At 43.6% G+C, this 23,739-nt stretch overlaps 1 protein-coding gene across 2 annotated transcripts in view; it reads right to left on the bottom strand.

Moving 5' to 3' along the window:
- Window positions 1–23,739, bottom strand: part of PRKCQ (protein kinase C theta) — a 155,281-nt gene that overhangs the window by 58,135 nt on the left and 73,407 nt on the right. For both annotated transcript variants that reach the window (XM_070380911.1, XM_070380912.1), the window contains exons 5-12: window positions 18,474–18,636; window positions 17,060–17,091; window positions 16,878–16,963; window positions 15,646–15,775; window positions 12,211–12,320; window positions 11,027–11,144; window positions 8,974–9,134; window positions 4,208–4,381 (exon numbers count right to left, since the gene is read on the bottom strand). In XM_070380911.1, coding sequence (XP_070237012.1) covers window positions 4,208–4,381; window positions 8,974–9,134; window positions 11,027–11,144; window positions 12,211–12,320; window positions 15,646–15,775; window positions 16,878–16,963; window positions 17,060–17,091; window positions 18,474–18,636 — 974 coding nt within the window. The remainder of the gene's footprint in view (window positions 1–4,207; window positions 4,382–8,973; window positions 9,135–11,026; window positions 11,145–12,210; window positions 12,321–15,645; window positions 15,776–16,877; window positions 16,964–17,059; window positions 17,092–18,473; window positions 18,637–23,739) is intronic.

Raw genomic sequence — 23,739 nt, 5'->3', positions numbered from 1 at the left:
AATATCTGCACCATCCAAGACCAACAGATATATCTCATCTCCAGGAGGAACCCTCTAGCAGGAAATCTCTGTAACCCTCATTACCAGGAATCCGAAACTCCTTTCTGCTGTAAAAACATAAGCCTACTTAAACAGCTGATCACAATCCCTTTCTTCCTTCATGCCGCCTTATAGCCTCGACACTTCTGTTGTCCAAGACCTTTACTGCCTATTCAAATTCTAATTTCTAGTTTTTCTCAGCTCTGGTACTTAAAAGTCAGCAGAGACAGCAAAAGAGACACAGATGTATAGAACAGTCTTTTGGACTCTGTGGGAGAGGGTGGGATGATTTGGGAAAATGGCATTGAAACATGTATAATATCATACATGAAGCGAATCACCAGTCCAGGTTCAATGCATGATACTGGATGCTTGGGGCTGGTGCACTGGGATGACCCAGAGGGATGGTAAGGGGAGGGAAGTGGGAAGGGGGTTCAGGATGGGGAACACGTGTATACCTGTGGCGGATTCATGTTGATATATGGCAAAACGAATACAATATTGTAAAGTAATTAACCTCCAATTAAAATAAATTTATATTAAAATTACTTACACCATTAGAAGTATCATTGTTGCCTCTTTGAAAGTGAAAGTGAAGTTGCTCAGTCGTGTCCGACTCTTTGCAACCCCATGGACTATAGCCTACCAGGCTCCTCTGTCCATGGAATTTTCCAAGCAAGGGTACTAGAGTGGGTTGCCATTTCCTTCTCCAGAGGATATTCCCAACCCAGGGATCGAACCTGGGTCTCCCGCACTGCAGGCAACGTTTTATCATCTAAGCCACCAGGGAAGCCACAAAAGAAGTGCTTGCCTGCCGAAACCCAGGACTGAACCAGGGACCTTTAGATCTTCAGTCTAACACTCTCTCAACAGAGCTATTTCAGCTCCACAGAGTATGAAATTCTCTAGGTCAGAGACAATATTATTTCTATATCCTTCACAGTGGAAACCCGGACCATGAGAAAGCACTCAGTGATCGCATACTGTACTTGAAGCATTGTGAAGACTCTGAACTGAACTGAAATAGGCAATAGTAGAATAAAAATAGATATTGTTCAGTCGCTCGGTCACGTCCGACTCTTGCGACCCCATGAATCGCAGAACGCCAGGCCTCCCTGTCCATCACCAACTCCCGGAGTTCACCCAGACTCACGTCCATTGAGTCAGTGATGCCATCCAGCCATCTCATCCTCTGTCGTCCCCTTCTCCTCCTGCCCCCAACCCCTCCCAGCATCAGAGTCTTTTCCAATGAGTCAACTCTTTGCATGATGTGGCCAAAGTACTGGAGTTTCAGCTTTAGCACCAGTCCTCCCAAAGAAATCCCAGGGCTGATCTCCTTCAGAATGGACTGGTTGGATCTCCTTGCAGTCCAAGGGACTCTCAAGAGTCTTCTCCAACACCACAGTTCAAAAGCATCAATTCGGCGCTCAGCCTTCTTCACAGTCCAACTCTCACATCCATACATGACCACTGGAAAAACCATAGTCTTGACTAGACGGATCTTTGTTGGCAAAGTAAAGTCTCTGCTTTTAAATATGCTATCTAGGTTGGTCATAACTTTCCTTCCAAGGAGTAAGCGCCTTTTAATTTCATGGCTGCAATCACTATCTGCAGTGATTTTGGAGCCCCAAAAATATAAAGTCTGACACTGTTTCCACTGTTTCCCCATCTATTTGCCATGAAGTGATGGGACCAGATGCCATGATCTTTGTTTTCTGAATGCTGAGCTATAAGCCAACTTTTTCACTCTCCTCTTTCACTTTCAGCAAGAGGCTTTTTAGTTCCTCTTCACTTTCTGCCACAAGGGTGGTGTCATCTGCATATCTGAGGTTATTAATATTTCTCCCGGCAATCTTGATTCCAGCTTGTGCTTCTTCCAGCCCAGCGTTTCTCATGATGTACTCTGCATAGAAGTTAAATAGGCAGGGTGACAATATACAGCCTTGACATACTCCTTTTCCTATTTGGAACCAGTCTGTTGTTCCATGTCCAGTTCTAACTGTAGCTTCCTGACCTGCATACAAGTTTCTCAAGAGGCAGGTCAGGTGGTCTGGTATTCCCATCTCTTTCAGAATTTTCCACAGTTGATTGTGATCCACACAGTCAAAGGCTTTGGCATAGTCAATAAAGCAGAAATAGATGTTTTTCTGGAACTCTCTTGCTTTTTCCATGATCCAGTGGATGTTGGCAATTTGATCTCTGGTTCCTTTACCTTTTCTAAAACCAGCTTGAACATCTGGAAGTTCACGGTTCACGTTTTGCTAAAGCCTGGCTTGGAGAATTTTGAGCATTACTTTACTAGCGTGTGAGATGAGTACAATTGTGCAGTAGTTTGAGCATTCTTTCACATTTCCTTTCTTTGGGATTGGAATGAAAACTGACCCTTTCCAGTCCTGTGGCCACTGGTGAGTTTTCCAAATTTGCTGGCATATTGAGTGCAGCACCTTCGCAGCATCATCTTTTAGAATTTGAAATAGCTCAACTGGAATGCCATCACCTCCACTAGCTTTGTTCGCAGTGATGCTTTCTAAGGCCCACTTGACTTCACATTCTGAGATGTCTGGCTCTAGGTCAGTAATCACATCATCGTGATTATCTGGGTCGTGAAGCTCTTTTTTGTACAGTTCTTCTGTGTATTCTTGCCACCTCTTCTTAATATCTTCTGCTCCTGTTAGGTGCATACCATTTCTGTCCTTTATCGAGCCCATTTTGCATGAAATGTTCCCTTGGTATCTCTAATTTTCTTGACAAGATCTCTAGTCCTTCCCATTCTGTTGTTTTCCTCTATTTCTTTGCATTGATCGCTGAGGAAGGCTTTTTTATCTCTCCTTGCTATTCTTTGGAACTCTGCATTCAGATGCTTATATCTTTCCTTATTTTAGCTAAGTACATTTACTCATCTATTCCCTAATTAAACACTTGAGAGTCTATTGGCAGCTGGAGAAGTGGTGACGAAATCCCTAAGTGACCGTCCACATTTACTGGCTGATTCCCAGTTTCCCCACTAACACTTCTGTGGCTGGAGGCAGAAGATGCTACTTATACTAAGGTAGTACATTATCATCAAGGCTTGAAATAGAACAAGAGAAAAACTTCTTCATTTTCTTTGGATCTTAACCACACAGCTCCCCATGGGTCTGCTTATTATTCTTGGCTACATACAACACAATTCTAGGCCTTACCCATGAGGACAGGGTGAAGTACAGTAGAAAAATAGAAAACCATAATGTTTATACAGATGACTGATCTACAGGAATGTTCATTTCAGTGTTATTTAAATCAGAACAAAGTTTAGAATTAGCCTAATGAGATAAACCACATTGCAGAAGGATATCTACAGATGTCAGGAAATGTACAGAGTGTTAAAGTGCAAGTTACAGAGCAGGAGGTATTTACACTAACTGGTTATTTTTATTTTTATAAACCGAATGGGGGGGAAATCTAGAAGGATAAACTTTGACATAGTAATGGCGACTATACCCAAGTAATGGGATATATATGATTTTCTTTAAGCAAATAAGCAAATTTTCTAAAATCATCCTGAATAACTTTTAAGTTAGAAAAAAAGTGCTTTTTTTTTTTTTAATTTTAAAGATAAAGCAGATCAGGAGGAACATTCTCCCAAAATAAGAGGCATTTTTGACAAAATTTACAGTTTTATCTGACTGCTCAGTTCCTGGTAAAGTATGCTCTAAAGGATGATCTTCTACTGGCCTTTTAAAGGGAAATAACAGTACACACACATTTTGATCCATTTTTCCAAATTTTGTCTCCTGAAATACATGTATGGTAGATGAACAGATGTCACACCTTTTCCCTTTCACAAAGCACTGCTTTGTTAAGCAAATCACACACTGCTTAGAATCCTTGTTATAGAAGTTAAACTGAATTTTAAAAAGAAAGCAAGCAAAACCAGAAGGCCCTTTCCCCAGTCAAATGCATTAGAAAATTCAAGTTTCCTGCATTTTTCCAAACAAGAAAACTTGTTTCTTTTCAAACAAGTTTCTTCCCCTCTAAACAACTGTTAAAGGCTTGCTTAGATGGATGGAAGGTGGACTCAAAGAAGAAATACATGGAGTAAGCGCCCCATGTCTCCTGTTCTGCAGGAGCACCCCGACTTACTGGTTGAGGATGTAGAGATGAAGGACCATCTGGGCAGAAGCCTTACCTTGGTCTGGAACGTGCAGAACATATGTGTTAAGAATGGATGCTCCCAGGCCAAGGAGAGGACCCTCTTCTCTACCATCGTGCACTCCACGTCATCGTCCATCAAAACCACATCTTTCTTTAAGGCTTTTATTGCGAAAAACTGATTGGTTTTCTTGAACTCTGCTAGGAAGACCTGGAAGGAAGCAGAAGAAGCAGAGTTATTTTAGCATTTGGATTGACACTCGATAAAGAAGAGTCATGACATGCTGAGAGAGATGTACTGGGGGTGGAAACAGAATTAATTCTCCAATCCTCCTCTATCCCCTTTATGGAGACAAACCAAGTTTTACTGGCGTGGGATGTTATTAACAGCTTCATCCACTCTACCTTTCAAAGGGTTTCACAAAATCGGATGGGTTATTCTCAGCCCCTGAAAAGATTCTGTTTAAAAAAGTGGAATCTAGAAAAATTGTACAGATGAACCTATTTGCAAAGCAGAAACAGAGACACAGATATAGAGAACAAAAGCATGGACATCAAGGGGGATAGATTAGGAGGTTGGGATTGATACACACACACTGCTATGGATAAAACAGATAACCAATGAGAACCCACTATATAGTTGAGGGAACGCTACCCAATGCTTGGACTGAAATGGGAAGGAAATCCAGAGAAGAGGGGATACGTGTACTTGTGTAGCTGATTCACTTTACTGTACAGCAGATACACAACACTAAATCAGCTATACGCCAATAACATTTTTTTTTAAAAGTGTCCTGTCTGCCCAGAGACCTAAGTTTATTAAAAAAAAAATCAGAGAAAAATATGTATTGAGGAAGCAGCAGTGAGCAATGAAGAGGAAGACTTGACTGCTTTTGAAATAATCAATAAAAATGAGCATAAAACCTTACTCCACGTTTTATCCACTTTTTCAAGGCCAAAAAGCATACGTGAGAAATCCAACTTTCCTGATGTACTTAAAGAATGCATAGCATTTCCTCTGACGGCACAGACACTAACATTATCTTCAAGACCTACTATGTGTCAGACATTCTGCTACAGGCTTTACGCATGCTATCTAATTTTAGTACAGATAGTAATAATAACAGAAACCTAGGGTCAAAGGGTAACTTTCTCAAACTCACAGAGCTACTCAGTGGAAAATCTGACTCCAAAGCTGACTTTTTCCACTCAATTTCAGGCATCTTATAAGACAGGACACCAGATGGCTTACAATGGAGGGTTGCTCCAGTCTGCACTCTTGCAGATGATGCAAGCCACAGACAACTGACGGTAGTGAGGACACGGCCTGAGGAGACAGAAAGCCGCAGCTCTGGCCTCGTTCCACAGACATTTACTGGCTGTGGGAATGTGGGCTCACAAAGGAACCTCCCTGGGCTTCGGTTCCCTAACGTGGAAAAGCCATAACTGTCACCACACTGCTGACTTACAGGACTGTTGTGAAAATCACACATCCAGGTGGGGAAGTGACTTGTGAACCCTAAAATGCTTTCTGAATGACAGTCATTGGAATCTAAAACCAAAACGAATGTGTGTAACAAAACAGAAGCAGACTCACGGATATAGAGAACAAACCAGTGGTTTCCAGTCAGGGGGAGGAGGGCCAAGACAAGGGCATGGAATTAAGAGGTACGAACTGCTCTGTGTAAAATAAATAAGCAACAGGGATATATTGAATCTCACAGCAAAACAGAGCCATTATTCTGTAGTAACTTTAGAGTACAATCTATAAAACTACTGAATCACTATGTTACAACACTTCGGAAGCTAATATAATACCGTAAAGCAACTATACTTCAAAAAACCCACTCATTGTTTGCTTCTTTTAGTGACTTTTGAGGAATGCTGAAGTTCATGATGACACACCAATAGTGAAAATGCATGTGTCTATGTTTAAAATAATACAATGCAGACAGGTTTGGGGGTAGCTGGCTTGATAAGAGAGGGTAGAGCTTAGATGAGAATTCAGGCATGAAGGTGAAAGTGTGAGTCACTCTGCTGCTGCTGCTGCTGCTAAGTCACTTCAGTCGTGTCCAACTCTGTGTGACCCCTGAGACGGCAGCCCACCAGGCCTCCCCGTCCCTGGGATTCTCCAGGTAAGAACACTGGAGTGGGTTGCCATTTCCTTCTCCAATGCATGAAAGTGAAAAGTGAAAGTGAAATCACTCAGTCATGTCTGACTCTAGCGACCCCATGGACTGCAGCCTACCAGGCTTCTCTGTCCATGGGATTTTCCAGGCAAAAGTTCTGGAGTGGGGTGCCATTGCCTTCAGTTGCGTCCAACTCTGCGACCCCACGGACTGTAGCCCGCCAGGCTCCTCTGTCCATGGAATTCTCCAGGTGAGAATACCAGACTCGGTAGCCATTCCCTTCCCCAGGCGATCTTCCCAATCCAGGGATCGAACCCATGTCTCCTGCATAGCAGACAGAATCTTTACCATCTGAGCCATCAGGGAAATAACGAGCATAACCCCAGAAAACAAGCCATTTATTCTCCTGGGCCTAAAATCGATGGAGAACCAAAATAGACAGGCTACCATTTTGATAAGGAACCATATCTATAGAGAGTGAAAAAAGAGAAAAATAAGAACAAGTTTTGGAGTTCAAGAAGAGGAAATATATTTTGCTTTGGGGTTCCCCCCTTCACTGGGTTCCCACAGTGGGGTCCCCTCGGGGTGCAGGGATCTGGGATTCTGATGGGGAGGAGCTTAGTCACAGAGCCGAGGCTACTGAAGCTCTCAGCTGTACATTGGGTTATTTACTAAGGCAGATAGGTTTAACTTAAAGCTGTGTTAACCATGTTGAAAAGTAGAAATCTATCCAGAGAACAAAGAAAAACATTTCTATAACAATTAGAAATCCTCTTTTGGTAACTGCTTCTTTCAATAAAACATTTCCCAAACCAAACTTAAACTAAGAAATCGAAAAGGCAATCTCCATCTCTATAATGTCCTTTCAATTTTTGGTAACAGGCTATCATGGCACATTAGTTGATGCTACATTTTAATGAAGACTGGCTGTAAAACTGCCTACTGCACTCAGAATAACACCAAGAGAGCCTGCGATGGTTCGTGCTATTGTGGGAACAAATTAATAGCTACTGGCTACAGTTGGCAGGGCCAAGTGGGTTTTGCCAAAAGCAATTCCTTGGTATTAAACCCAACCTCTACTAGCAGCACAAAGTCATTCAGCCGTGGCAAGACCTAGTTGCATTTCAGCTTGTTTATTATTAAACTGGGTAAGTTTTACAGCCCAAGTCTGGTGAGCAGGTGCTGAGTATAATGCTGGCCTTGGTTGCACAAATTCATGGAACAGTAGTCTCTGGCTAAAATTCTCCCAGAAGTGACATCCAATATAAATAAAAAAACAACTGAGGATTTCATTAATACATGAGATATCCTTAATAGCCAAGATAACCTAAAAGCCTGTATTCCATGACATCCCTCTTTACAATCACTGACTTGACAATCTTCTTGTCACTGAGAGTTGATTATAATTTCTTAGACTATGTTTTCCTCCTCCTCCTCACCCTCCATGACAGAGAGCCCATACGTTGAGTGAGCGGCGGGAATAATTGAGAGGAGGGACTCCTCCGTGAAACTTTTCCTAAGATACTCAAGTTATGGCTGTAATTCTGGGCTGCACTGTGTCCCTTCCAAATAATTCCATGGACAGGCTCCTCTGGAATCTTTCTGACCCAGTGATCAAACCCAGGTCTCTCGCATTGCAGGTAGATTCATTACCATCTGAGCCACCAGAGGAACCTTAATAATTCATATGCTGAAGTCCTAAAACCCTAGCACCTGAGAGTGTGACCTTATTTGGAGACAGGGTCTTTAGAGAGATGATTGTGTTCAAATGAGGTCATTAGGATGGGCCCTGATGCCATAGAATTGGCATCCTCATAAGAGGAGGGAATTGGGACACAGAGGAATGGCCATGTGATGACACAGGGAGAAGACCGCGTCTACACCTGGGAGAGAGGGAGGCCTCAGGAGGAACAGCCCTGTCCATACCTTGATCCTGGATGTCCAGCCTCCAGGACTGGGAGAGATACATTTCTGCTGTTGAAGCTGCCCCCCTCTGTGGTATTTTATTACAGTAGCCCTAAGCTAAGACAACACTGAGAAAAAAATCATAAGGAAAGTAAAACCAGACTCTGGGTTGAAAAAAGGAGCAAAACAACAACAAAACCACCAATGAAACAAAAATATCTATGAGACAGGAACTGGCCGGAGCACCTTCCTGCTTCGTTGGCATCCAAAGATACCACACTCATAAGCTGGTGGGATGAACACCTTCAAAGTGAGATAGCTGGAACTGTTTTTCCCCAGGGAGTAGAGGCTGCTGCTCCCAAGACCTCCCTGTGCTTAGTCGTTCAGCTGTGTCCGACTCTGTGCAACCCCATGGACTGTAGCCCGCCAGGCTCCTCTGTCCATGGGGATTCTCCAGGCAAGAACACTGGAGCGGGTTGCCACGCCCTCCTCCAGGGGATCTTCCCAACCCAGGGACAGAACCCAGGTCTCTTGCTTTGCAGGCAGATTCTTTACCGCCTGAGCCACCAGGGAAGCTCCTAGATCCCTTTTGATTCAGACATCTCTCTGGTCTCTAACATACATCACATCACATCACAGCTCCCACCCAGGAAGCCTCTCTCTGCACACCATGCCTGGTTTTGGTCCCACCAGCTCAGTTCCGCTGGCCAGAGCTTTGCTTCTCAGTTTCTCTCATCTGGCCCACAGAATCCTACATACAGTATCATACCTTGCCAAAACTTCCTTTCCCCAGCATTTTGTGCAAGGTGAAATCCTCGATTTTTAGTTTCATACGTAGAGAACCTCTTTCTTTGTTCGGCTCAGGTTCTGGACGATGGCATACTTTCTCCATCTCTTCCAAGGGAGACTCCCAGGAGATCCCCTGAGGCTCTGAAAATGATAGGCCAGTGGTTAAAAGGAAATAAGGAACAGCGGAGGGTCATCCTAGCTATTCTGAGACCTGCTTTCTTTTTCATATCCTGTTCTAAAGTTTCATCTGCAACAGTTCAGAAAGGGGTTCCTGCAGGGCAAAAGGAGCACCTCCTGCCTGGAAGCCAGGCATCTGGGGGGTGGACCGTGTCTCTTTATGGGACAGACTGGGGAAAATGTCAGGTTAAGAAACATTCCAACCAGCAAAAGACCATCTCTGCAGCAGGAACAAGCACTTTAGATAATGCCGGATCACAGACACATAGGGATTTTAGCCGAACTAGAGAGAAGATGACTCCTCATTGCTTGCATGGCTTGCAGGCGTAATGGCATCAATTTCTGTGACCTACCATGTAGGGAAGAAGAGCTGGATAGCAGATCATTGAAGACGCGAATGGAAGCATTCGCCACAGTCTTCAGGTCAAGATGCTGCCTATTTTGATTGTCTCTGAGACATGGTTTACCCAGAGACCTTTCCCAAATCTAATCCAAACACGTCTTTAAAAAAATTTACAGACAATTTATTCTTCACCCCATGCCAGAGAAGTTGTAGACCAACTTTTCTGGAACCTTCCTCTCACCCTCTTATAAAATTTCTTTTCTTAAAATTGAAATACACTTGACATATCACATTGTGTTAAGTTAACATGCATAACATGTTGATTGACACATTTATCTACCGTGATATCACTTGATGGCATCTCATAGCACATAATTATCCTATCATTTTTGTGGTTGGAATTATGTGTGTGCTCAGTCATGTCCAACTCTTTGAGACTCCATGGATTGTAGCCTGCCAGGCCTCTCTGTCCATGGAATTTTCCAAGCAAGAATACTGGAGCAGATTACCATGTCCTATTCCAGGGGATCTTTCCCATCCAGGGACTGAAGCTGCATCTCTTGTGTCTCCTGCACTGGCAGGAAGAGTCTTTACCACTCCAGGTTTGTCTTTCACATTCTGAGTCCAAGGAAAATAAGTATTTTATAATATATGTTGAAACTACTCAGAATCACATGTATACATATAGCTGAGTCCCTCTGCTGTTTACCTGAAACTACACACAACATTAATTAATTGGCTATACCTCAATACAGAATGGTTTTGGTGTTAAAAAAATAAAAATTGAAAAAGAATCACACAGTCACAACCTCTCAAAAAGCACCTTCCAACAGGAGGCTGGATGAACTTCCATAATGTCATAAATGTTAAGGATGTTGGCTATTCTTCCCCATTCTAATCTTAAACTTTCCAGTAAAGACTCAAAGTACAGAATAAGATGGTCTGTGGTATTTCTACCTTAGTGCTCTATGGAGGATTCAGTTTTGTAAAACAGTCAGACCATGGCAGGGAATAACATTCTAAAATTCTGAGGAAAAGTTTGCCCCATCTTCTACCCCCACCCCAACTTCCCACAACCCCTATCCGCTTACAAAGCTTTTCTAGTGGGCTGTATTTTGGTTTTACTTCTAGAAGTAGAAGCCTTTTTGTGGGTGGCTAGGTCAGTAATTTCTAACTAGAAAAGAATCATTTATCAGGCCAGGTAAAGGGAGACTTTAGCTCAGAAAGTCTTAGTGAAAGTGTTAGTTGCTCAGTTGTGTCCGACTCTTTGTGACCCCATGGACTGTAGCCCGCCAGGCTCCTCTGTCCATGGGCTTCTCCAGGCAAGAATACTTGGAGTGGGTAGCCATTCCCTTCTCCAGGGGAACCTTCCCGACACAGGGATCAAACCCGGGTCTTCTGCATTGCAGGCAGATTCTTTACCTTCTGAGCCACCAGGGAAGTCCTCGACTCAGGTTAAGGTTAATCAGGATTAATTACTGATGACAATTCCATGGTGAATAGGGATAGCTACCTTTTTTCCCTGGTCCTGGTACGTACGGCGGCTTTGCTTCACCTTTTATGGAGCATGGGAGACCAATTTCAACTGGACCTTCTCTGAAGATGTGCTCAGAATCTCTTAAGCAGCGAGCCTGGGTTACAAACAAAGAGTCAGACCACCCACCTACCCACCCACCATGGACGGGACCATGCATGCTGCTGTCCATGGTCACGAAGCCATTTCAGATCCCTGAGTATGTAGGATAACCAAACCTCTCCTCCTCCTCGGCACTCTCTTAGGATCCCACACCCTGTGAACATCTATTATATTTTACGCACCAGCAAAGCGTGCTTACTTCCTTCATATTTTCTGGGGGCTCACTGGTTTTTCCCACACTCCCCACAGCACTCAGTCACAAATAGGAATCAAAGACCAATGGATGGAAAAAAAGCTCAAGTAGGCAAAGCCAAGTCTTTAAGATTTTTTTTTTTTTTTTTATTAGAGCGGACCATTTTTAAAGTCTTTCTTGAAGTTGTTACAATACTACTTCTGTTTTATGTTTTGGTTCTTTGGTGCGAGGCGTGTGGGATCCTAGCTCCCTGACCAGGGATCAAACTCACACTTCCTGCATTGGAAGGTGAAGTCTTAACCACTGGACCACCAGGGAAGTCCCAAAGCCAGGTCTCAAAGAGGGTTCACAGATGTGAGGATTCAGCGTGCTACTGAGTGGAAAGGCAAAGCTGCCTCGGATTCAGTGTTCTGGGGGCATTTTGGAGATGATTTCAGCAAATGTTTTTCTCACCAGCTATTACATAGTCATTTTATAATAAAGCTAGCAATGAATATAATATATAATTATTAATATTTTAATATATTTATTATTTATTTATTAATATTTATGAATATAATAAAGCTATAATAGAGGTATAAAGCTAGCAATGAATCCTCAATAATTTTAATGAATACATTTGTTTGTGCCCCTGCTCATTCCATGAAGAATTTAAGCTCTTACAAAGATCCACACAAGCAAAATGCATTAAATAAACATCTCAAAGTGGGGATGTGGACATGCAGATCAAAGCCAGGGTCAAGGCAAGTGCTTGGAAATAGATTCCAGGTTGCCGCATACAGTTGCTACAAGTCCAAGAGTGAAGGGACTGAAATAGTCCTTGTTGAGTTGAAACTGCGGGAACTTGTCCCCTAAAAGCCAATCCTACCTGCTGAGTGCTCTCGATCATTGCCAGTGCTTCAGCCATCAGCTTCTGGTTTATACCACAAAGGTTGGCCACCTTTGTCTGGCATCTGTGATGCACATTCATGCCACATGCTGAAAGAGAAGCAACGCTGTGAGCAAGGGCGACAGAACCAACTTCCAGACACTCTGAACACGATCTGTTTTGGGTGCAGGTACGTCCAACAGACAACTGTCAACCCCCCAGCACCATCTTCCCCGCAGAGGGAGACGCTGAAGACAGATATTAGGGCGGTGCTCTTATGATGCCACTAAGCATCCACCTCCGCTTCACTGAGATACTCATGCACACAGCAGGTGCCTTTTGTCATGATGCTGGGACACGACTCCTGCTCGAGGCAGAGCCAGAGCCTTGTTGATGGCAAGGAAGGCTGCCGTCCATTTGTGTGCACAAACCGAGCACAGTGACTGGCCTCCAAAAGGTGCTCACCAAAGACAACTTTTCTTTCATCTTTCAAAATGTTATTGAAATATTTAGATGATACTTTAGCTGTCTTTACCTTTAGTTTTCACTAGGTAAACAAACCATTCACAATAAAACAAAATAGCATTTTCTATGTAAGTAAGTATAAACCATAGATAGTTGTAAAAAACCCATCAGAAGTGAAATCTTTAATACAGTAAAGATGCTACTTATAATGGCCTCTCTCTTCTGAACCCTGTCTGATTTACTTGACTCTTCCTGGGCTCCCAGATACAGGTTTTATGCTGGGCAGCCCCAGCTCCCATTTCCTACCCATGACTGCAAGGCAGAGAGAGGGAGGCAGTTAGCAGGGATTGAGCATCTTACTGTTTAAAAGTGTACCAGATCTAAGCTCCTCTCTGATGTGCCGTGCAGAAAGGCTCCCTGCCCACCAGGATCAAAATGTCAGAAGCCTGTTACGAACCTAGTAGGTGATAACTGAACCTCCGTGAGTGCAAACAGTTCCTCTGATGACTAATTTCATGCAAATTTCAGCAGCCAGAGGAAGGAGACAGGATCAGGATAAGAGGGGACCGTACTTAGGCAGTAGGCTTACAGGAGAGCAAGAAGAAGAGAGAGGGAGGCAGAGACGGGGGGAGACCCAGGGGAGAGAGTGGGAGGTGGAGATGCAGACAGGGGCATGAGGAGGGAGCAGACAGCACCCCGCCTCGCGGGGTTCCAGCAAGAACAGAGAATGACTCGGGGCGAGGGGGAGGAAGGAGTGGGAGAGAGGAAAGGAGAAGAGAGGGAGGGAAAGTAAGGAAGGCCAGAGGACAGGAAATGAAAGAAGAGAACGGAACAGAGAAGAAAGAATGTTGGGAAATGAGGGGACAGAGCAGGGCGTGGAAGCCATGGAATAATGCTAAGGAATCCTAGCGGGAGTTCTGAGCTCAGAGGCAGCAGCCACTGCTGGGACGAGCGTGTCCTCTGCAGGTGGGGTGATGGGCTCCAGGGAAGAAAACCCTGATGTCCAAGACCATCAGACTCGAGGTGCCATCAGGTGTGGATTTGATTATTCCTGTCCTGTTTGTCCACTCAGAAATCCTCCAGTTACCTGTTGCCTGTGAACTCCTAAAGACACTCTACACAATGCCAGGCCACCCACCCACGGATCGTTGAGCAGGCGTAGACAGGAAAGTGTGTGGTGGTCCCTGGGCAGCAGAGGTTTCTCTGGTTCAGATGAATTTTGACTACCTGTGGGTTTGCCTTCAGCAATGAGTTGAAAAACCTAACATCACCTGCCTTCCTTAAGATGTCACTCCAGGCTCCACCAGACCTGCAGATACACCTGGGATGTGGATAAGGAGGCATCTAAGGGCGATCCTCCTGCTAGGTCAGCCCCCTTTATCACTTAAAAGACCCAACACACATTAGGCAGTGGCATAAGTTAAAATGGGGTCACCCACAAAAAATAAAGTGGTTTCTATGTTTAATCAGTGGGCTTCCCAGGCGGCACTAGTGGTAAAGAACCTGCCTGCCAACGCAGGAGATTTATGAGACACGGGTATCCCTGGGTTGGGAAGATCTCCTGGAGGAGGGCAGAGGAACCCACTGTAGTATTCTTGCCTAGAGATTCCCATGGACAAAGGAGCCTGGCACGTGCCCATCTATGGGGTTGCAGAGTCAGACATGACTAAGGTGACTTAGCAAACACGCATGTTTCATCAATATCCTAGGATAAACCATAATGGAAAAAAGTATGTTAAAAAATGCATATAAATGTATGCACATTATATAATGTGTGTGTGTGTGTGTGTATATATATATATATAATTGAATCATTTTGCTGTATAGAAGTAATTAACAAAAGTGTACGTCAACTATACTCCAATAAAAAATCTTTTAATTGAGAATAAAATGCTCCCTGCTGAGTGGGGCACCTTTGCTTTGAACACATTATCTAGGCTCTGTCCCCTCTCAGCCCCAATCCAAAGGCAGAAGGGCTCTGATAGTTTTTGTTGGAATTTTTCCTCCCTACCTCCTAATCCTGGTGAAATGGCATCTCACTTTCTAAAGGTTATTGCCTTAGCAACCTGGGCTTTTAGAGCAAGAAGGCTGTCTGGCTTTTTCTCTGGTTAGACTGAATAGCTGGATGGGTAAAGGGGCGTGAGCTCAGGCTCTGTGGCCAGGTCACCTGGAGGAGCCATCCTGTCAGAGCTGGGCTGCTCCCTGTGCAGGCTCCCCCAGTGGCTGAGATGGCAAACAACCTGTCTGCAATGCAGGAGACCTGGCTTCAGCTCCTGGGTCAGGAAGATCCCTGGAGAAGGGAATGGCAACCCACTCCACTCTTCTTGCCTTGGAGAATTCCACGCACAGAGGAGCCTGGTAGGCTACAGTCCATGGGGTCACAAAGAGCTGGACATGACTCAGTGACCGACACGTCCAACACTTAAACTGTGCAGCTGGAGTTCACAGCACGCTTTGGGGACAGGTGCGCCAGCTTCAGTAAGCCAGGGAATTTTCCCGTACAGGACTTTTCAGCAGCCCAGCAGATGTACCAGGCTCATTCCTCGATGGGGCCACAGACAGAATGGTCCTTGCTGGTTCCAGGGAGAGTGGCAGGGGCCTGGCTGGAGCTGCCAGTCAGGAAGGGACAGGCCAGGGCAGGGGACCAGTCAGAGGAGCGTGCCACCTCCTTGCTTCCCAGGACTGGGTGCCTCAGAAGGCATCAGGCCAGGGGCCTGGACACGGGACCTGAATGACTGTGCACTTCTCTGGGAAATAAGACATGGGGTGGTGGCAGGTGGAGGGAAAGAACAGCAGCGGCTTGTTATCCGGGAATTTCTCATTCAGGACCACGGGGCTCTTCCGGGCTGGCTGAACAAGCCAGTCATCTCCATCTTCCCTCCCTCCCTCGTCCTCTCATCAAAGCTGCAAATCCACCCCCCTGGATGTTCAGTTGGTGGGGACGCCAAGCACCTTTCGCGTGGGACTCACCGTCACACTTGAGTCCTTGCCTGGCCAGGCCCCACAGCAGGGTCCCACAGTGCTCACAGAAGGTTGGGCTCTTGTAATTGTAGACCTTAAATCTGTGCGGCATGTCGATTTTGAACCTCTCCTTGTGGAACTGAAAGGGAACAAGAGAGTGTGATGGTTCGTGTGTCCCTGGGTTCCCCACTTTCCATTTCTCTAGCAGAGACTTTCGCAGAATGAACAGAATAATAAAAACATTGCAATGATGTGTATTGGAAGTCATGAGTTTTACTTGTTAAGCCTTATAGTCATGTCCAGTGAAGACAGGAAGCCATTAGCTGTTCTGGATCAAAGGCATGAGATACTCGTTTCAGGTAACCTGGAGAGAGCTGAAGTCTGCCGCCTCTGGGCAGATGGGTTAATATTTCAGGAAGGAGACCAGAGTTATTCGTTTAAATGAGAGTTATGTCAACGGACTTCCCTTCCTAATTTAATATAAATATTTCCTTTTCTCTTTCAACCTAGAACGAGTGCTTTCACCTTGGGAAGATATTATATAATGCCTCCTCTAGAGGCATCGGTTTATTAGTGTGAGCAGTGGGAAGACTTCTCACACTTGTTATATATGAACAGAAGAGACAAGGCATAGAAAACAGTCCCGCCAGGTGCTGTGACAAATGTCACCTGTGTTGTCTTGTATACGTGTAATATCTCATACAATCCTCAAAATATCTCATTTGAAGCAGCCTCTGTTCAGGATTCTGATTTGATCTATGGGGACATTAAACACGGAGAGGGCGAGACACTAGTTTCGGGTCTCAGTAACAATCATTACTGAAGAGGAAAGTGTTTTAGGGATATCGACGCGCGTGGAAAAACTTAAGAATTGTGCATTATGAGCAAGAATTAGGGAGTTGCTGGACTTCCCTGGTGGTACAGCGGATAAAAATCTGGAAGGTTCCACACCCTGTGGAGCAACAAAGCCCATGCACCCCAACGACTGAAGCCTGCAAGCCTAGAGACCATGCTCTGCAATAAGAAAAGCCACCACAATGAGAAGCCCCGAGCACTGCAGCTAGAGAGTAGCCCCTGCTCTTTGAAACAAGAGAAAGCCCACATGCAGCGACAAAGACCCACTGCAACCAAAAAGAAAAGAATTTTTTAAAAAGTCCTTTAAAAAAGAATTAGTGGGCTGTTAAAGGCAATGTCAGGATGAAATCATCATATTTCAGACAAAGGCGAATCTAGGTCCGTACCATAGTTTCTCGGCTGTTGATAGCTGATCCTGTGCACTTTGCTATTACTTTATCGATACACTTCTTGTGAATTGCTGCATTACATTCTGAAAAGAAATAACTATAGCTTGAGATTTTCAGACGTTAAGGGACAACTAAACAAAAGAAATGATGCTAGTACAACAGAAATCCTTCTTACTTACGTTGACACTGGTAGCCTTGTTTGTTCAGACCCCTGCAATAAAGCACATGTTTGAATACGTATATGGACTTTAGAGTCAACTGTAGTACCAAGAACAAAAACATTTAAAAGATGAACAAGCTCTCATAGCTTCCTACTGTCACATAGCATTTTCTGATCAGCAGCCCTCGTCTGTTATTAGCCAAGAGTGTTAATGTGCGCTCTTATTTGGACCTGCTTTGTGAAAAGTCTGAACATTCAATAAATGAGGAGTTGTTCCTCATTTAGGGAAAGTTGTTCCCTTTCGTTTGCATATTTCCCAAACAAACATGCAGACAAAAAAATGCCCAACCAAAAATGGATCACAGAATCCTAGTAGCAAATTTCCATGTCTACACTTAAAAATTTTCACTGTCTTACTCAGTTCAGTACAGATAAGCAAAGATATCCATATAACACTTTATTTCCTCTTTCTGAGTATCTGAGAACAGTTGCAGCTAATAAATTCTCAACCTTAAGACTGATTCTGTTAACACTCACTATTAGAAGGGAAGGAGTTCAAGTCATTAGATGAAGACAGTTGACGGAAATCCACCAAAAGTCTACCTGACCTTTGGATACCCTGGTTAAGCCAGAGGTTGTGCATTAACAAATCCTGCAAGAACCCATGGGATAGAAGACCCCAAAAGAGTGGGGGAGGCTGAAACAAGAGATAGGAGTCATTTTGAGTCTCCAGTCTACCGTAGCCTTCGCTGCTGTGGTTACTGAGGCTTGAACCAATCTCTGTTTGAGGGCTGTTAAGACACCCAAGAGCCTTGTAAACATAGAAACCCATCAGCTCCAATGGGCAAGTGTTGCCTTCTGCAGACATTTAGTTAGCAGCACAGTTGGGTTGTTGAGCTGGTGGCAGTTTTGACTATAAAACTGTGCTTACAATAAAGATCTCTCCCTCTTCTGTCCCTCCCCACTCACCCCCAGAAACTTCCCATTTAATTGGAAACCAAAGTTTCCTTGAAATCTTTCTTAAGGGAGCTGGATTCCTTGCGCTATAGGAGCTCTATTATGAAAATATTCTCTAGAATCACACCGTTTGAGCCTTCTCAATCCAGGGGAGGCCACTGGAAACTCTCAGGTAGTACCTATTCCCGTACACTCCCCCCAAGGTGGAACATGCCAGGCCTGGTGGATTAAAAAGATGCATCAAGGGACTTCCCCAGTGGTCCAGTGTTTAAGAATCTGCCATGTAATGCAGGGGACGGGCGTTCAGTCCTTGCTCAGGGGTCTAAGATCCCACAGGCCTCAGAACAACTAAGCCTGTGCTCTGAAGCCTGTGTGCCATAACTAAGACCCAACACAGCCAAATAAATAAACAAACAAACAAAAAATGTGACACAAGGCATAACCTGAAGCTTGGCATCACATGCGAGTTACCATACCAGACAAATTCATGGCAGACGGAACAAAACGTGGGCTGTGGGAAGAAGGTGGCTGTGAACTCATGGCACTTGACGTGGTGGACTTTGGCCTGCTTGATGGCTCCTCGGCGGTGATGCAGAGCGAAGAAGCTGTCGGTCTCGAATTCGTTCATGTCCTTTGTATCTGCAGGAAGAGGGCAGTGAGAGTGACCTTCTGGATATGGCTGTCACAGCTGGGGGCGACCAGGGTGGGGGAATGCGGAAGGGGCAGAGATGGATGAGGAACCAGACAAGCTTTAAGACCATTAGCACCCCAAGTACTCGGTTGGGCTAAAAGCCTATTCGGATTTTTTTCCAAAAGATGTTATGGACATTCTGGCCAACCCAGTATTTCTAAAGTTTGGTACAATATGAAGTGTTTTTCCTTAGTCCCATAACAGAATTATCAGAGGGTGTCCTGTTACAGGATTGGAACAACAAGCCTGGATTCTTGGCTCAGTCGTTCCATCCTCTTTCATGACACTGAGCTATATCCTCTCTCAATTTTTAAAACCAGAAGTTGGAATGTTTAAGGTATTTATTGACCTCTCCTCGTCACTGTCAGTGATGAGTCAGCCACAAAAGGCAGGAAGTGGCAAATACTTTGCCTGTAATTCTAAAGAATAATGTGGTACTGACAGTAAGTTGGAAACTATATATATATACACACATACATATATTAGGTCTCAGGAAATTTTATATCTGGTTGTTTATACACAAAAAATGTAGACAGGTAAGAGCTGGCCAGATTTCTGAAGGCAAAAGAGCTTTGGAAAGTTGTTTATGTTTTAGTTTCTGAAGCCCATGGGAATCAGATACAGCTCTATAAACTATACATGTCAATGTGGAAAGGGCTAGAAATGAACAGATGACTGCAATTAAAAAATGTCTAGATAATCCTGGATGGGACCTAGTCATCTACATCAAATCATCACATTTACATTTGTTCAGTTTACCCTGGGCTCTGGATGCTGGTGAAGGTACTCTGGGTAGTAATTGTCCACAGTACCCACAGCTTCCTAAAAGGCTGGAAGAATTCTGAGAAATGCCAGTGAGAATATTAGCCCTGGCTGAAGCCCAGGTCCCCCAACCAAAATACACAATAGCAAGGTAGTTATGATTAAACAGTACAATGGACCCTCCAGCATGCATGAGAGAGCGGCACGGTAAAGTAGACAGAACAGAGCTGCCATCATCACTAAAATACGGACAACGATTTCATGACTCTAGTTCCTACAACTGCGATTTTAAGTAGATTCTTGGATTACTTACTCTACTTATTTTTTAAAATACAAAAAAATGGAGGTTTGGCGAGAATAAGGGGCTCCTGTTTCACAAATGAAGAGCGTTAACAATATTTAAACCCAATTGTTTCCCTTCTGGCTAAGCCATGGCAGTGGCTGGACAACAAGCTCGAGGCAAATCATCCTGCCACGCCTTTTCATGGCCAGGCTGGAAGCACACTGGGGAGACAAAGGGCCAGGGGAGGGTCGTGGAGGTGGAGACCCTCCTCCATGATCCAGCCTAGTGCCAGCACTCATTTCAAGACTGAAGTCTTTTCTCCAAGAGTCCATGGGTCTGTTTTATGGAAACCCCAAACTCTCAGATAAAATGTCACTTTGCTGTACACCTGAAACTAACACAGCATTGTAAATCAACTATACTCCAAAGAAAACAATAATAAAGCATTCCTAAAAAAGAGTTCCTTACAGGGCTTAGTACTTTGCCTGATACTTCAAGGATAGGCGATTTAGGTCTTTTTTTTAGGAACTGGGCTGGAAATAAATTAGGCTTGGTGAATTAGGGGTTAGACTTAGGGTCACCGAGGCAACTGCCTTCTCCTATAGGTTCTGGTTTAAGTGTAGAGATCTATTTACAACTCGGGACTGGCACAGGAGGCCATTTGTCGGGAAGCTCTGACTCATTTCTATTTTGGTGCTGATGAAATAAAAGGAAATAAAGCGTAAAATTACTTTTGAACTCAGGGAGGGAGGTGAATTATTCTGGGAACCCTATCCATATTACTGTGAAAAATATACAAATATAATCATGTAAAAATTATATGGTGGTGGTTTAGTTGCTAAGTTGCGTCCAATTCTTGTGACCCCAAGGACTGCAGACCACCAGGCTCCTCTGTTCTTGGGATTCTCCAGGCAAGAATATTGGGGTGGGTTGCCATTTCCTTCTCCAGGAGATCTTCCTGACCCAGGAATCGAGCCCAAGCAGATTCTTTACTGACTGAATAGTCTAATAAGCTATTATAATAGTCCAGACTATATACAACTGTATGTTTATAAATATAAAATAGTCTGTGCATTAGAACACTGTACATTTAAAAGTATGTCAGAGAGAACAGGTAAGGAATTCATTCCCTTGCTCCTTGCTATACTTTCTTTATCCTCTGACCATTTCAATCCTTATAAGAAAGTAAATGTATAAAAGCTCAGAATTTTAAAAATTCTCCTTGTAATTACTGTTTATTTCTGAAGTAATTTGATCTTCGTTTGTTCACTGGCTTGAATAAGCTCACTGATTTTTATATAGTTGGTTATTTATTTTATAGCAATGGTGCCTAATCTATTTGTTTAGTTTAACCAATCACTTGTTTGTAGTCAATTAAGTCACACATTTCCTGGGAAGCTATAAGCGAACTGTTATGCAGGATAGTATAAAGAATTATGAGATGTTACCCCCAATTTTGAATGGGTAAGTCAGGAAGAGATGGCACTCACAAGAAGAACAGACTTGGAGATGAGAATTCCCATTTTTTAGGAGGGAGGAAAAGAAATTACAAAAGAGGCCATGAAGAAGCAGCTGAAAAATGAAGAGGAAAACTTGAATAATATTACATCAAGCAATCCAAGAAAGAAAAGGTTTCTCAGTGTTGACGATAGAGAGATGTCAAGGGAATTGAAGCTTAGAAACAAACATTTGTTTTGAGGATTCATTCTTTTGGAGAAAGCCATTTAGCAGATGGATTGAAAAATAAGCCAGATTCTTTGGGTTTAAGGGTTGATAGAGTACTGAAGGAAAAAGGAGTAATATATTAAACTACTTTCTCAAGAAATGTGTCAGGGAATGAAAGGAAAGAAAGCCTTGTAGAGGAAAAAAGTTTAAAAAAATACCTTTAAACTGAGAGATTGGGATTGACATATATACACAGTTCAGTTCAGTCTCTCAGTCGTGTCCGACTCTTTGCAACCCCATGAATCGCAGCACATCAGGCCTCCCTGTTCTCACCAACTCCAGGAGTTCACTCAGATTCATGTCCATTGAGTCAGTGATGTCATCCAGCCATCTCATCCTCTCTCATCCCCTTCTCCTCCTGCCCTCAATCCCTCTCAGCATCAGGGTCTTTTCCAATGAGTCAACTCTTCGCATGAGGTGGCCAAAGTACTGGAGTTTCAGTTTTAGCATCAGTCCTTCCAATGAACACCCAGGATTGATCTCCCTTAGGATGGACTGGTTGGACCTCCTTACAGTCCAAGGGACTCTCAAGAGTCTTCTCCAACACCACAGTTCAAAAGCATCAATTCTTCGGCGCTCAGCCTTCTTCACAGTCCAAATCTCACATCCATACATGACCACAGGAAAAACCATAGCCTTGACTAGACGGACCTTTGTTGGCAAAGTAATGTCTCTGCTTTTCAATATGCTATCTAGGTTGGTCATAACTTTCCTTCCAAGGAGTAAGCACCTTTTAATTTCATGGCTGCAATCACCATCTGCAGTGATTTTGGAGCCCAGAAAAATAAAGTCTGACACTGTTTCCACTGTTTCCCCATCTATTTCCCATGAAGTGATAGGACCAGATGCCATGATCTTTGTTTTCTGAATGCTGAGCTTTAAGCCAACTTTTTCACTCTCCTCTTTCACTTTCATCAAGAGGCTTTTTAGTTCCTCTTCACTTTCTGCGATAAGGGTGGTATCATCTGCATATGTGAGGTTACTGATATTTCTCCTGGCAATCTTGATTCCAACTTGTGCTTCTTCCAGCCCAGGGTTTCTCATGATGTACTCTGCATATAAGTTAAATAAGCAGGGTGACAATATACAACCTTGACATACTCCTTTTCCTATTTGGAACCAGTCTGTTGTTCTATGTCCAGTTTTGACTGTTGCTTCCTGACCTGCATATAGGTTTCTCAAGAGGCAGGTCAGGTGGTCTGGTATTCCCATCTCTTTCAGAATTTTCCACAGTTTATTGTGATCCACACAGTCAAAGCCTTTGGCATAGTCAATAAAGCAGAAATAGGTGTTTTTCTGGAACTCTCTTGCTTTTTCCATGATCCAGCGGATGTTGGCAATTTGATCTCTGGTTCCTTTGCCTTTTCTAAAACCAGCTTGAACATCTGGAAGTTCATGGTTCATGTACTGCTGAAACCTGGCTTGAAGAATTTTGAGCATTGCTTTACTAGCATGTGATATTATACAGTGGAAGTGAGAAATAGATTTAAGGGACTAGATCTGATAGACAAGAGTGCTTGATGAACTATGGACAGAGATTCATGACATTCATGACAAGAGACAGGGATCAAGACCATCCCATGGAAGAGAAATGCAAAAAAAGCAAAATGGCTGTCTGAGGAGGCCTTACAAATAGCTGTGAAAAGAAGAGAAGTGAAAAGCAAAGGAGAAAAGGAAAGATATAAGTATCTGAATGCAGAGTTCCAAAGAATAGCAAGAAGAGATAAGAAAGCCTTCTTCAGTGATCAATGCAAAGAAATAGAGGAAAATGATAGAATGGGAAAGACGAGAGATCCCTTCAAGAAAACTAGAGATACCAAGGGAACATTGCATGCAAAGATGGGCTCGATAAAGGACAGAAACGATATGGACCTAACAGAAGCAGAAGATATTAAGAAGAGGTGGCAAGAATACACAGAAGAACTGTACAAAAAAGGTCTTCATAACCCAGATAATCACAATGGTGTGATCACTCACCTAGAGCCAGACATCCTGGAATGTGAAGTCAAGTGGGCCATAGAAAGCATCACTATGAACAAAGCTAGTGGAGATGATGGAATTCCAGTTGAGCTATTTCAAATCCTAAAAGATGATGCTGTGAAAGTGCTGCACTCAATATGCCAGCAAATTTGGAAAACTCAGCAGTGGCCACGGGACTGGAAAAGGTCAATTTTCATTCCAATCCCAAAGAAAGGCAATGCCAAAGAATGCTCAAACTATATATACAGTACTAGGTATAAAACAGGTAACTAATGAGAACCTACTGTATAGCACAGAGGGG

Source organism: Bos mutus, chromosome 13, assembly GCF_027580195.1.
Source record: "Bos mutus isolate GX-2022 chromosome 13, NWIPB_WYAK_1.1, whole genome shotgun sequence".
NCBI classification, from domain to species: domain Eukaryota; kingdom Metazoa; phylum Chordata; class Mammalia; order Artiodactyla; family Bovidae; genus Bos; species Bos mutus.
The sequence above is the reverse complement of the archived record's forward strand: the minus strand, read 5'-3'. Positions and strand labels throughout refer to the sequence as shown.